Below are 15,791 nucleotides of genomic sequence, written 5' to 3' on the forward strand. Positions count from 1 at the left end.
ACGCGCAGATAGAAAAGGAGGCTCTGGCAGTCACATAGGCCTGCGAAAGGTTGGCACCCTACAACCCCAATTCTAATGAAGTTGGGACGTTGTGTAAAATGTAAATAAAAACAGAATACAATGATGTGCAAATCCTCTTCAACCTATATTCAATTGAATACACCACAAAGATAAGATATTTAATGTTCAAACTGATAAACTTTATTGTTTTTGTGCAAATATTTGCTCATTTTGAAATGGATGCCTGCAACACGTTTTAAAAAAAGCTGGGACAGTGGTATGTTTACCACAGTGTTACACCACCTTTCCTTCTAACAACACTCAATAAGTGTTTGAGAACTGAGGACAAAAACTGTTGAAGCTTTGTAGGTGGAATTCGTTCCCATTCTTGCTTGATGTACGACTTCAGTTGTTCAACAGTCCAGGGTCTCTGTTGTCGTATTTTGCGCTTTATAGTGCGCCACACATTTTCAATGGGTGACAGGTCTGGACTGCAGACAGGCCAGTCTAGTAGCCGCACTCTTTTACTACGAAGCCACGCTGTTGTAACATGTGCAGAATGTGACTTGGCATTGTCTTGCTGAAATAAGCAGGGACGTCCCTGAAAAAGACGTTGCTTGGATGGCAGCATGTGTTGCTCCAAAACTTGGATGTACATTTCAGCACTGATGGTGCCATCACAGATGTGTTAGTGCCCATGCCATGGGCACTAACACACCCCCATACCATCACAGATGCTGGCTTTTGAAATTAGCGCTGGTAACAATCTGGATGGTCTTTTTCCTCTTTTGTCCGGAGGACACGACATCCATGATTTCCAAAAAACAATTTGAAATGTGGACTCATCAGACCACAGCACACTGTTCCACTTTGCATCTGTCCATTTCAAATGAACTCGGGCCCAGAGAAGGTGGCGGCGTTTCTAGATGGTGTTGATGTATGGCTTTCACTTTGCATGGTAGAGTTTTAATTATTAAATTATTCAGATCCTATTGTCTTACTTACAATTTGTACATGTTCAATCAAGCCCCTGTATTTTGTCACATGATAATTTCACAAGCTCCACAATGGAAATAGGTGTTTATACTTTACTGTGTTACCAGTGTGTCATTGATACCTGATACCTTCACCTCTGTATGTTTATATTGATGTTGCAGAATAAACTCAATCAATCAGTCATTAACAATACTTTATGTATCTTTTAATGGCATCCGCATATGCATGTGCGCATACATGAGCTTTTGAAAAGACCGGAAGATACCTTTGACTACATGTGATGCACATGCACGCTGATGTCTGTGAGATGTCTTGTAAATCACTTCAGAGGTGTTATCAGGTTACAAAAACAGCATTTTCAGTTTTAGACGTGCTAATTTCTCCCTAGCTTTTACATAATATATGAGAAACATGTCAAATTTACCCAGAATCACAGTGGTTTGGGAGTGGATTCCACCATGTTGAATTAGCAGTCAGAGAGAGACCAGTCAGTCACGTCACAGTGCCTCTGTACTAACAACAGGAAACACAATGTGACATTTTGACCTGTTAGCCATCTTTGAACTTGTCCAAAGTTTGTGTCCCAAGAATGCTCGCTGTGAATTTGAAGACAGTAATATGAAGGCAGTAATAGGACTGGACACAGAGACAGATGGACGGATGCAAAGCCTTCACAATACCGATATTTTGACCTTGGGTAATAAGTTAATTTTCTTGTTGTTGGACAAAGCACCGGCGTACTCTGATCCAAGCTGAGAAATGCACCGGGAGCAGACAAACACAGAAGGACTTCTTTGAAAAGCTGCATTTCTTCAGCCACGACAAGGAACTAAAGTATTTTCAGATGTCATTTTCCAAAAGAAGGACACTTTATGTGGATCGGTTTTCATCAGGCTGTGATAATTAATCTGACGTAACAGGTCAGATTAAGATTTCACATTTACTCAGTGTGTGATGGTTTTTAATATTTGAAACAGTCTGAACTGTAGGAATGAGGACTGCAACTTTCGCTTTAGCTTTCGGGTTAGCGCCTCCCTTTTGTAACCGGTCCATAATTTTTGGACCCCAACCGAAGAGTGCCGGAAAAAATGGTATGGTATGGGACAGCAATTTTGGTACTCGTTGTGGAAACGCACAATACACCATTTTACAGTGGCTGACACATTAAGTAAGCTCTGTGGTCTTCCAGAACACGTCAAATACATATGTGTTGGAGATAAGTTACATATACAAGTTACTCATCTGTTTTGGGTATGCTAGGCATTATCTTCATATGAGTAACTTACAAGTATCTTATGTCAACAATTGCATAACTTACCTACAACGTACGGCCCGCTTATGCGGAACGTATGAGCCATATGCTGGCATGTGTCAAAAATATTGTGCATGCACAAACTTTTTTGATAAACTTGCCATACTACGATGTATACCAGCATGCTTCAACGTGCTCTGAACTTATACAAAACTTACCCATGACTTATTAGACATACACCAGCGTATTTGTCATATATTTTTAATACGTCGGTATACGCAGGCTAAATCATCACAGTGTGACAGGGCCTTTACTAACAGAGCCCGCTGTGGATTGCATCTTTCAAATGCCTAAAATAGTTTTTATTGTCCATTTAGTGCATTTGCCTTTATGAATATGCAATTTGTGGTTTGTCCACATAAGTGCGCAAAATTTTGAGAAGGAATGTACAAATAGATGAGTTATGGGCAAGCAAGATGATTTATCAAGATCAAAAAGAAATTTACCAGGTGCTGATTGCCTCTGTATTTTGCAAGTTTGAAACCTCTGTGTTAATTTATTGCACTTGACAGACTGCTGCTTCAGCAGTGCAGAGACTGCTGCCTTCTGGTACACAGAATAAAGAAAAATCATTCATTACAAATGTCTGGTATATTTAAAGAGTGTGTGTGTTTGCTTCTTTAACACTGCCTTCCGAGATACACTTCATGGAATGTCCTTTCCTAATTTGGCTGTCCCTATCACTCTGCTGACCTGATCTGTGCCCTCCATGATGACATGCAAGGCTGCGTATGCTACCACAGAACCCTTTCTGATCACTTTCCTATTGCCTCTTTTCTCAATGTACCTGGGTGCTCTCTTACACAAGGTCCAGCGATCACCTGAAAATGTATGATCCGCTGTTGATTCAATTTTTCAATTCAATTCAGCTTCTTCAACCTCCATCTTTTCAAAGCCAAGAAGAAGATGCCCACAACCGCGATCATTGAGCTCCAATATGCAGATGACAACACCGCCTCTGCCACCACAGCTGAAGGTCTACAAGCCATCATGGACCCCTTTCTGTTTGTTTTTTCTGTCAACATCAAGAAATCAAAAACACTGACATTCTTTCCCACAAATGTTCCAAAAATCCAACTCAGCATCCTCATCCATGTAGAAAGCTGCCCATACTCGGTGTTTTCCAATTTTGATATCAATCAATCAATCAATTTTTTTATATAGCGCCAAATCACAACAAACAGTTGCCCCAAGGCGCTTTATATTGTAAGGCAAGGCCATACAATAATTATGTAAAACCCCAACAGTCAAAACGACCCCCTGTGAGCAAGCACTTGGCTACAGTGGGAAGGAAAAACTCCCTTTTAACAGGAAGAAACCTCCAGCAGAACCAGGCTCAGGGAGGGGCAGTCTTCTGCTGGGACTGGTTGGGGCTGAGGGAGAGAACCAGGAAAAAGACATGCTGTGGAGGGGAGCAGAGATCGATCACTAATGATTAAATGCAGAGTGGTGCATACAGAGCAAAAAGAGAAAGAAACAGTGCATCATGGGAACCCCCCAGCAGTCTACGTCTATAGCAGCATAACTAAGGGATGGTTCAGGGTCACCTGATCCAGCCCTAACTATAAGCTTTAGCAAAAAGGAAAGTTTTAAGCCTAATCTTAAAAGTAGAGAGGGTGTCTGTCTCCCTGATCTGAATTGGGAGCTGGTTCCACAGGAGAGGAGCCTGAAAGCTGAAGGCTCTGCCTCCCATTCTACTCTTACAAACCCTAGGAACTACAAGTAAGCCTGCAGTCTGAGAGCGAAGCGCTCTATTGGGGTGATATGGTACTACGAGGTCCCTAAGATAAGATGGGACCTGATTATTCAAAACCTTATAAGTAAGAAGAATAATTTTAAATTCTATTCTAGAATTAACAGGAAGCCAATGAAGAGAGGCCAATATGGGTGAGATATGCTCTCTCCTTCTAGTCCCCGTCAGTACTCTAGCTGCAGCATTTTGAATTAACTGAAGGCTTTTTAGGGAACTTTTAGGACAACCTGATAATAATGAATTACAATAGTCCAGCCTAGAGGAAATAAATGCATGAATTAGTTTTTCAGCATCACTCTGAGACAAGACCTTTCTGATTTTAGAGATATTGCGTAAATGCAAAAAAGCAGTCCTACATATTTGTTTAATATGCGCTTTGAATGACATATCCTGATCAAAAATGACTCCAAGATTTCTCACAGTATTACTAGAGGTCAGGGTAATGCCATCCAGAGTAAGGATCTGGTTAGACACCATGTTTCTAAGATTTGTGGGGCCAAGTACAATAACTTCAGTTTTATCTGAGTTTAAAAGCAGGAAATTAGAGGTCATCCATGTCTTTATGTCTGTAAGACAATCCTGCAGTTTAGCTAATTGGTGTGTGTCCTCTGGCTTCATGGATAGATAAAGCTGGGTATCATCTGCGTAACAATGAAAATCTAAGCAATACCGTCTAATAATACTGCCTAAGGGAAGCATGTATAAAGTGAATAAAATTGGTCCTAGCACAGAACCTTGTGGAACTCCATAATTAACTTTAGTCTGTGAAGAAGATTCCCCATTTACATGAACAAATTGTAATCTATTAGACAAATATGATTCAAACCACCGCAGTGCAGTGCCTTTAATACCTATGGCATGCTCTAATCTCTGTAATAAAATTTTATGGTCAACAGTATCAAAAGCAGCACTGAGGTCTAACAGAACAAGCACAGAGATGAGTCCACTGTCCGAGGCCATAAGAAGATCATTTGTAACCTTCACTAATGCTGTTTCTGTACTATGATGAATTCTAAAACCTGACTGAAACTCTTCAAATAGACCATTCCTCTGCAGATGATCAGTTAGCTGTTTTACAACTACCCTTTCAAGAATTTTGAGAGAAAAGGAAGGTTGGAGATTGGCCTATAATTAGCTAAGATAGCTGGGTCAAGTGATGGCTTTTTAAGTAATGGTTTAATTACTGCCACCTTAAAAGCCTGTGGTACATAGCCAACTAACAAAGATAGATTGATCATATTTAAGATCGAAGCATTAAATAATGGTAGGGCTTCCTTGAGCAGCCTGGTAGGAATGGGGTCTAATAAATATGTTGATGGTTTGGATGAAGTAACTAATGAAAATAACTCAGACAGAACAATCGGAGAGAAAGAGTCTAACCAAATACCGGCATCACTGAAAGCAGCCAAAGATAACGATACGTCTTTGGGATGGTTATGAGTAATTTTTTCTCTAATAGTTAAAATTTTGTTAGCAAAGAAAGTCATGAAGTCATTACTAGTTAAAGTTAATGGAATACTCAGCTCAATAGAGCTCTGACTCTTTGTCAGCCTGGCTACAGTGCTGAAAAGAAACCTGGGGTTGTTCTTATTTTCTTCAATTAGTGATGAGTAGAAAGATGTCCTAGCTTTACGGAGGGCTTTTTTATAGAGCAACAGACTCTTTTTCCAGGCTAAGTGAAGATCTTCTAAATTAGTGAGATGCCATTTCCTCTCCAACTTACGGGTTATCTGCTTTAAGCTACGAGTTTGTGAGTTATACCACGGAGTCAGACACTTCTGATTTAAAGCTCTCTTTTTCAGAGGAGCTACAGCATCCAAAGTTGTCTTCAATGAGGATGTAAAACTATTGACGAGATACTCTATCTCCCTTACAGAGTTTAGGTAGCTACTCTGCACTGTGTTGGTATATGGCATTAGAGAACATAAAGAAGGAATCATATCCTTAAACCTAGTTACAGCGCTTTCTGAAAGACTTCTAGTGTAATGAAACTTATTCCCCACTGCTGGGTAGTCCATCAGAGTAAATGTAAATGTTATTAAGAAATGATCAGACAGAAGGGAGTTTTCAGGGAATACTGTTAAGTCTTCTATTTCCATACCATAGGTCAGAACAAGATCTAAGATATGATTAAAGTGGTGGGTGGACTCATTTACTTTTTGAGCAAAGCCAATAGAGTCTAATAATAGATTAAATGCAGTGTTGAGGCTGTCATTCTCAGCATCTGTGTGGATGTTAAAATCGCCCACTATAATTATCTTATCTGAGCTAAGCACTAAGTCAGACAAAAGGTCTGAAAATTCACAGAGAAACTCACAGTAACGACCAGGTGGACGATAGATAATAACAAATAAAACTGGTTTTTGGGACTTCCAATTTGGATGGACAAGACTAAGAGACAAGCTTTCAAATGAATTAAAGCTCTGTCTGGGTTTTTGATTAATTAATAAGCTGGAATGGAAGATTGCTGCTAATCCTCCGCCCCGACCCGTGCTACGAGCATTCTGACAGTTAGTGTGACTCGGGGGTGTTGACTCATTTAAACTAACATATTCATCCTGCTGTAACCAGGTTTCTATAAGGCAGAATAAATCAATATGTTGATCAATTATTATATCATTTACTAACAGGGACTTAGAGGAGAGAGACCTAATGTTTAACAGACCACATTTAACTGTTTTAGTCTGTGGTGCAGTTGAAGGTGCTATATTATTTTTTCTTTTTGAATTTTTATGCTTAAATAGATTTTTGCTGGTTATTGGTAGTCTGGGAGCAGGCACCGTCTCTACGGGGATGGGGTAATGAGGGGATGGCAGGAGAGGTGTGTAAGACTACAACTCTGCTTCCTGGTCCCAACCCTGGATAGTCACGGTTTGGAGGATTTAAGAAAATTGGCCAGATTTCTAGAAATGAGAGCTGCTCCATCCAAAGTGGGATGGATGCCGTCTCTCCTAACAAGACCAGGTTTCATCCAGGTCCATATCAAAACGACTACCAAGATCATAGTGTACCATGAACTCTAAAGGGCTTGCTGTCCTTCAGTCCGTGCAGAGAGAAGAGCCTGCTGACCCTTTCAGCATCTGACAGTTCAATAGTTTTAAGGAGGTGATCCTTGATAGCTGCGTATTTGTTTTCAGCAGTGAGGCTTAACAGGAGCGCGATCAGCCTCTTTGCTGTGGAGCTGCTGAGGGCCAACACAACATAATACAACACCAATTCCATGAAGTTGGGATGTTGTGTGAAATGTAAATAAAAACAGAATACAATGATTTGCAAATCCTCTTCAACCTGTATTCAATTGAAAACAACACAAAGACAAGATATTTAATGTTCAAACTGACAAACTATTGTTTTTGTGCAAATATTTGCTCATTTTGAAATGGATGCCTGCAACACATTTCAAAAAAGCTGGAACAGTGGCAACAAAACACTGAGAAAGTTGATGAATGCTCAAAGAACACCTATTTGGAACATTCCACAGGTGAACAGGTTAATTGGAAACAGGTGAGTGTCATGATTGGGAATAAAAGGAGCATCCCCAAAAGGCTCAGCCGTTCACAAGCAAAGATGGGGTGAGGATCACCACTTTGTGAACAACTGCGTGAAAAAATAGTCCAACAGATTAAAAACAATGTGTTGTGAAAGTGTAGGAACACGGACCCACAACAGGGGGCGCAAATGAACGGACAATGGAGGAATCAAATAACACTGTTTTTACTGTTGTGAAAAAGGCACAACAAATACAACCGATTACAATATGGAGATTGAGTCTTATTACAACGGTGTCATGTGGGCAGGCTCGACGATAGGAGACGTCTGTCCAAGTTGAACCGGAACCAACCCGATTTCCTCTGCCACCGAACCCCGGGAATACTGGAGCCGCCAAGTCCCGAATTCCCAGGTGGCCACTGCCTCCGCTCGTCGGATCCGGTACTGCTGGCAGGAAACAGAAACAGTCAGGTGTGGATGCGGCTGCACCCAGCAACACGGAGAGTGGAGAGTCCACCTCCACATCTCGTCAACAACAATCAAGAAATGTAGGAAGGTGAGTACTTATCCTACTTCGTCCAATACGGTCTTCAGCTGACCTAAGCACAAGCAACTCAGTATTAATTCTCAGAATAATACAACTGGCTGAGTTCGTTACCTCTTTGGTAAGGCGATATCTCGGCAAATGAGGTGGAGATGCCGTCCTGCTGATATACCTCCTTATTGATTGGGATCAGCTGTCTCCAGTGATGGGTGACAGCTGTCATCCTGGCTGCTCCCGTAAGGCGGCAGCGCCCTCCGGTGCCTGGAGCCCGCACTCCAGGCAGGGCGCCCTCTAGTGGTGGTGGGCCAGCAGTACCTCCTCTTCAGCGGCCCACACAACACAATGTTTCTCAACGTTCAATTGCAAGGAATTTAGGGATTCCATCATCTACAGTCCATAATATAATTAGAAGATTCAGAGAATTTGGAGAACTTTCTACATGTAAACGGCAAGGCCAAAAACCAACATTGAATACCCGTGACCTTCAATCCCTCAGGCGGCGCTGCATTAAAAACTGACATCATAAAGGATCTTATCACGTGGGCTCAGGAACACTTCATAAAACCATTGTCAGTTAACACAGTTCATCACTACATCTACAAGTGCAAGTTAAAACACTACCATGCAAAGCAAAATCCATACATCAACAACATCCAGAAATGCCACCACCTTCTCTGGGCACGAGCTCATTTGAAATGGACAGACGCAAAGTGGAAAAGTGTGCTGTGGTCTGATGAGTCCACATTTCAAATTGTTTTTGGAAAACATGGATGTCGTGTCCTCTGGACAAAAGAGGAAAAAGACCATCCAGATTGTTAAAAGCGCAAAGTTCAAAAGCCAGCATCTGTGATGGTATGGGGGTGTTTCTGTCCATGGCATGGGCAACTTACACATCTGTGATGGCACCATCAATGCTGAAAGGTACATCCTGGTTTTGGAGCAACACATGCTGCCATCCAAGCAACATCTTTTTCAGGGACGTCCCTGCTTATTTCAGCAAGACAATGCCAAGCCACATTCTGCACATGTTACAATAGTGTGGCTACGTAGTAAAAGAGTGTGGGTACTAGACTGGCCTGCCTGCAGTCCAGACCTGACCATTGAAAATGTGTGGTGCATTACGAAGCGCAAAATACGACAACAGAGATCCCAGACTGTTGAACGCCTGAAGTCGTACATCAAGCAAGAATGGGAAAGAATTCCACCTACGTACAAAGCTTCAACAATTAGTGTCCTCAGTTCCCAAACACTTATTGAGTGTTGTTAGAAGGAAAGGTGATGTAACACAGTGGTAAATATAGCACTGTCACAGCTTTTCTGAAACATGTTGCAGGCATCAATTTCAAAATGAGCAAATATTTGCAGAAAAACAATAAAGGTCCCAACTTCCTTGGAATTGGGGCTGTAATATTTTGTGTCATCTGCGGTGATCTGTCAGAGCAAACTGCACCTCAGTTTGTGCAAACCAGGTGGCAGTTTACAGAAGCGTGACTTTGAGCATCAAGTGTGAAAAGCTTCAGCAGCAGTGGACATTTACATGTGAACAGCTTTGATCCACAGAAGTGTGACATATAAAAACAGAAAACCCAGTGTGATTGCAAATGGCTGCATTCTTTTTTGAACAACATTTCAGTCACTGAATTATGTACAAGACAGTCCTTTTGTGCGCGCGTGTACCCGCGCATACGTGCGTGTGCGCTACAACACATCCAAATACTGAATGCATTCATCCAGAGTGAATCAGCTGGAGAGAAGGTGAAGCGCGTGCGTATGTGTGTGTGTGTGTGTGTGTGTGTGTGTGTGTGTGTGTGTGTGTGTGTGTGTGTGTGTGTGTGTGTGTGTGTGTGTGTGTGTGTGTGTGTGTGTGTGTGTGTCTGATCCACGTATGCAGCGCCTGTGCGTGCGTGATCAGAACTGGTAATCAAACCCACGCTCGTGTGTGTGACTGACTGCTTGATCCACACAGCCGCAGTGCACGGCAATCAGAAACAGCGGGGTTTTGAAAAAAGGCAGAGAGAGAGATAGCGCTGTCTCTCTCTCTCTCTCTTTTGCTCTCTCTCCCCCTCCTCTCCTACCCCCCCCCACTCTCCCTCTGTCTCGCTCTCAATGCTGAAACAAGAATTGGCAAGTTTAAGTTTGCTTGTGAGTTTAAATGGTAACATTTTCTACTTTTTGGGGGGGGACACACAGAAGGACTCTGAACTTTGCAATCTGATGTTCCCAGCCCTGACAAGGAAGCAGTGTGTCCCACTGTACATCTGGAAACTTGAGTGCCTTTTGCTTTACCGTTTTGAGAATGGAGAGCATTTCTACGTACAAGGCAAAAAAAAAAGCAGGCAGGAGTGCGGCAAGGGCTACACGTGACAGAACGTATAACATTAAAAGCAAACATACGCAGCTGCAAGCAAATCTATGAATGCAATGACCCACAAAAAACACTGATTAAGCACGTTTTGGATGTACAGACAGCAATTAGAGTTTTGGTATTTAAGAGATTTGAGAAATATTTGGCATGTTTGGAGTGTGTATTATTATGGTGGAGTATTTAGCGTGTGTGGTTAGTGTGGTGGTGGGTTTTTTGTTGTTTTTGTTTTGTAAATATGAGGCGTCTTATGAATGCTGAGCAAGTGCTTCAGTTTTTTATAAAAACTGGAGCAAGACGGAGTGTGCAGCGCATCGTCAGCATCTGAACCAGACAGTGAGGATTCTGATGATGGAGATGATACCTCTTTTGTTCTGCACAAGCAACCAGAGCAGGTGGATCCACCGACGTGCGCACAGATCTCCACAGTGGACTGGATCACGCACTTCTCTTTGCAGCTTCTCCAGGACTCAGGCACTAAAGAGCTCCGCCCTAGCACTGAGTCCTGGAATGCAGAGCAGGATGCAGACACACACTGCTCCAGCAGTTTGACATGGCAGGAATATTGCAGCAGTGACATCTTAAAAGATCCGTAAAGATGTTTCACCACACAATGAGCCATATTATTCCAGGTGTTTGTCATAAAATACTCCAAACAAAGCAGGCACAGCCTCCACAGCAGCTCACAACTACATCAAGGACTCTGAGATAAAGATGCTACAAGAGGCGGAGACACCCAGCTCAGCTGATGTCACTCAAAGTGACCATGCCCCTATGTATACAGACCTTTGTGGTTTAAAACATCTTAAACTAAGAAGTGTGGGGGGAAAAAATTACTCGCATACAGTTGTGATGGAAGACAAAACTAATTATCAAGATCAAAACAGTTCTGTGTACCAGGCTGCTGCTCTAAGGCTGGCAGTGGTGGGCACAGCTAACCAAAAAGTTAGCTTCGATAAGCGCTAATCCACTAACTGAAAAGTTAACTTTTATAATGCTAAACCACTAAAAAATTTAGCAGAAGCCACAGCTAACCACTAACTTTCAGTATTGTCTCCGGTACACTATCTGCTACTGACAAGCCAATTTTGTGTTTAAGCACTGCCAATCAAAGACTATCACAAACCCAGCACAACCAATGAGTCAGTGCTTCTGTCTTTGTGCACCCTGCCCACTGCTGTAAGGAAGAGTCATTTACATTCAACATACAGTGCTCCAGACGTGAGGCAGAAGTCATGAAAAGCAAAATAGGTTTAACTCATGGTTTTAATTTAGAAAGCAAATTAATGTGGATAGTTTATCTACATTATTGTTAACTCTGTCATTTTTACAAAGTGAAAATATAACACATATCTTTTAATTTTAAAATAATGCACTAATTCTGAAGTTTTGAACATTAACACACACAGATACCAAAAGGCATTATGGGAAAATGAGCCTCCGCTCATCACTGATTGGCTGATTTATTACATGCAAAAACCACATTTATTTACAAATAAATGTGTATTTGTAAAATATGTCATTTTTTCAGCTCAATCTCCCATTATTTTTTTTTTGTGCTCCCATGACGAAATGAGTCAAACTTTCGTGACGGAGCTTCTTTTAACTCACTCTTCCTAACCCTACTCCCACCCCCAACCCTAACCTTAACCATAACCTAATCTTACTCCTCCTCCCCACCCTAACCATAACCACCCCGATCTCCCCGCTTCACTTTTAATTTCGTGCAGCCATCACGGAATGAATGAGAATGAATTCGTGATGCCGTGACGAAAATGAGGTGCTTTTTGTCACAATATCACGCACCAATAGATTAATGTATATTTTGTGCTGCTGAAGCACGACTTGCCGTGAGACCAGGCATTTGCAAAACTGAAAATTCTGTTTGTTAAGTGTGATTCAGCGCAACGACTGTGTGATATTTGGCCGGGCATTATTCACACTGCCATCCAGTAGATGGCATCCAGGGTTTCATGTATCCCATAATCCCTTGCATGCCAGAGAGTCGCTGCAGTCAAAACAACATAGAGAATCCACATGATGACAATTGTAAATGAATATTATACTACAAAAAATGTAATTTTTTTATGCTTTTTGTCACGTTAATAAGAGACTGCATGCATGATACCCTGAAAACTTGCTAAAACAATTAGAACGAATAATCCGTGTCTGCTACGTTTAATCTGCGTGGAATTTAATAAATGCAAACCGAATTTCAGACATATTATATATATTAGTCTGGAACAAAGAGAACAAACAGTGTCGTAAAGAACAATAATCAAGACGTTAAAGAGCAAACTTCACTTTCCCCCAGAACGACATGATCAGGAAGCGAGCATAGCTCACAGCAGCTCCAATTGAAAATGACGGAGAGACATCCTGTGATTCTCCCATGTTTACATAAAGGAAACACAATAGTAATGTCTATAAACCCAGAGAATATATTCATGAGCATTTTAGGCACAATATAAAAATAGTTTTATGTTGCGATGTTAATGCTGTTGTCCGTGATCAGAGTGTCTCAATGCAGTTCTCAATGTTACTGAGATTTCGCAGCGCGGCGACCTCTCCGAGGTTTTGCGGGATTTGAATCCTGAAAAGGGTGGATTGTTCTATGCATTTTGACCCATCTACTGGATGGATGGATGGATAGCTTTATTATCATTGTCATTACAACAACGAGATTTCCACACTCACATTCCACAGACAAACAGCAATTAATCCACAATTATTACTTGTTTACCGTAATAATAGCACACATCAGAATTAAGACAACACATATACATTTGACATTGTTTATGTGCACTAAACTTAAAACAGTCCGTTTTCCAAATTGAGGTGATGTGAGTGTGTGGTAGCCGCTGCAACTGTAGTCGCGCCGCCGCCAGCTTGGGGGGAATGGGGACCTGCTGCAGCTAAAAACCGCGCAGCCCCCGTAGGGGAAAGGGGTGGCGTCAGCGTTGGCTGGGAAGGGGTGTGTGATGGGGGAGCAGGAAGGGAGGTGAAGGGGAAAATGGAGCATGCTTCAGTCTTTGTCCATGTGTAAGTCTGTCAGTTTACTGTCTTTGTGGGTTGAGATAAGAAGGAGCTGAATAATCTCACCAAGTCCTGAATAAATTCCTCTGGAGGAAAACAGTGCGCAATTTGTCCTTCAGGCTTGATAAGCCTGGAGTGTTGTGGTTGAACAGTGAAAAACACTTTTAACAGTTCCATTTGAACAACCAAATCTCAATTATGAATTAAGAATATTCCCAATTATGAATTAGGAATATTCACCGGCCTCCGAAACCTTCAGCTTCAACTACAAGCATGCATCTGCTCCAAGATGTCATCCAATTTGCGTCTGAGTTCAAGAGTCATCGCAGTCTGAGAATGCACTGCCTTGCCAACCTCATTAATCATGACGGACAAGCGAGGGGCCGTGGTTCTTGATGCTGCCGTCTTGCCAATTTTCCGGTAGATCAGGGCAGCACATAAGCCAAAAAGTACCAGCCCTGCTACCATAAGACCAAAAATGAATAAATCCTCGACATCCTCAACGGAGAAAGGCACCAAGCATGCCACATGCCAAGAGCCCCAGGAGTCGAGAACATAGCCCGCAGGATACGTTTCATCTGTGCAGGTAGGATCCCCCGGTCCTGACCTTCTTGTAGAAAAAATGGTGTCAATAGCGTTCAGAGACCAGCTGATCAATTCCATGGTAAATCCAATAGTAGTCCAATAGATCCAGTATCCAATATAATTTGAGGAATTCACAGTCTGGTGAAGTAGGGACTTGAAGGTTAAAGCAGAAAGCAGAAATAAGGGAGAGTGGAGGAGATACGACCACCCTCGTCGGAGTCCCAAGCTGAGCCCAAAGCTGGATGAGTCCAAAGCTGGATGGAAAAGTTAGCGGAATTATATTTAGCAGACGCTAATTGGTCTGCTGATGGTTTTTGAAGTTAGCTGAAAAGCTAATGTGCTTAAAGAAGTTAGCTGTGCTAATTAGCAGAAGTGTGTCCACCACTGAAGGTTGGACATTTTAACATGGTCTCCTATGGGAAACTGCTCTGTTTTGGAGCAAACCTCGTGGCCAGTCAAAGGACTGCAGCTTCTTCTTCTTACAGAAGGGCGTCATCTGAGGCCATTGATGTTTACCGCTTAGTGATTACTGATACAGGGCAGGAATGAATGGTTGTATGTAGGACTCAGATGAGTTCAAGGAATCTGGAATAATTGAGTTATGGTAACTGTAGGCTGGTGGAGATATGCACACAATGCCATTTGTTTGTATGCAGACACTTTATCTCAGAAACTGCTGGACAGATTTCAAAACATAAAATACTCTGCATCTTGGACTTTGATTATAGAAAAAAAAAACTACTCAAATTTGTACAGGCAAAAATGACAGATTGTGTCTTCATGTTGGCAGACGGTACAATACCATTTCCATTTAGATTCCGCCTTGAGGAGAGGTGATGTATGTGTTTATTGCTTGTATTGCTTTGCCATGCTGTAAGCACATTATTCTGAGAAACAATAGCACTGGTATACAATCTTGCATAAATTCAGGATTATTTGTTGCATTGAAACACAACTTGAGCACCAGGGAAGAACACAGAGGAGTACTTGAGGGTACTCTTACTTTACAGCCGTCTCTTCCGGGACCTCCAGAGACAGAGTCAGAGTTCCTGATGTGAGCTCACACAGCTCGGGGCTCACACAGTGCAGCCCCTCAATCACCTGCAGCACACAAACAAACATACGTCAGTGTAATTTCTTTAGATAACAAATCAACCCAAGTAGTTTCCGTTCTCACCCTGTCTGCCTCCCACTGCACCACCAGCAACCTCTGCCCAGGTTTGGGTTGCCATGGCTGCAGGGTGGGAGGTGCTGGTGTTGTGGTGGAGGAGACGGTGGTTGTCTGTGGTGGCTGAGTGGCAGATGCGGTCGTGGAGGCGACAGGAGTAGCCAGTTCAGGAGTAGAGGGAGTAGCCGGGTCCCATCCAGCAGGTGGTAGGTCAAAGAGAATATGATCACACCGTTTACCCTCGTAGCCTTCACTGCATTCACAGGTGTAGGCCACATCCCCCACTTCTGCACCGTCGCTGCGGGTACAGTTTCCATGGAGACAGGGGCTGCTGGCACAAGGGTCTGTAAAAAACTACAGCAGGAAAAAAAAATTTAGAACAAGACAGTAAAAACATTATCCATTTCCTCCACACTGCCTTAATCCTTTCTCTCTTTTTTTCCTTACCTTCTCTCATTTTTTTTCACCTTAAATTATTCATTCTCAACTTACCAGTTTGATATTGATTAGCATGAGCTCGGTGAGTGGTCCTTAAAAGACTGTGAA

At 42.2% G+C, this 15,791-nt stretch overlaps 1 protein-coding gene across 1 annotated transcript in view; it reads right to left on the bottom strand.

Annotated features, from left to right (window-relative positions):
• dner (delta/notch-like EGF repeat containing) overlaps positions 1 to 15,791 on the bottom strand; it is a 260,493-nt gene that overhangs the window by 116,923 nt on the left and 127,779 nt on the right. Inside the window, exons 2-3 of the mRNA XM_034168150.1 lie at positions 15,255 to 15,599; positions 15,081 to 15,178 (exon numbers count right to left, since the gene is read on the bottom strand). Of these exons, the coding sequence (XP_034024041.1) occupies positions 15,081 to 15,178; positions 15,255 to 15,599 (443 nt within the window). The remainder of the gene's footprint in view (positions 1 to 15,080; positions 15,179 to 15,254; positions 15,600 to 15,791) is intronic.

The sequence above is a fragment of the Thalassophryne amazonica genome, chromosome 4 (genome assembly GCF_902500255.1).
Source record: "Thalassophryne amazonica chromosome 4, fThaAma1.1, whole genome shotgun sequence".
Lineage (NCBI taxonomy): Eukaryota > Metazoa > Chordata > Actinopteri > Batrachoidiformes > Batrachoididae > Thalassophryne > Thalassophryne amazonica.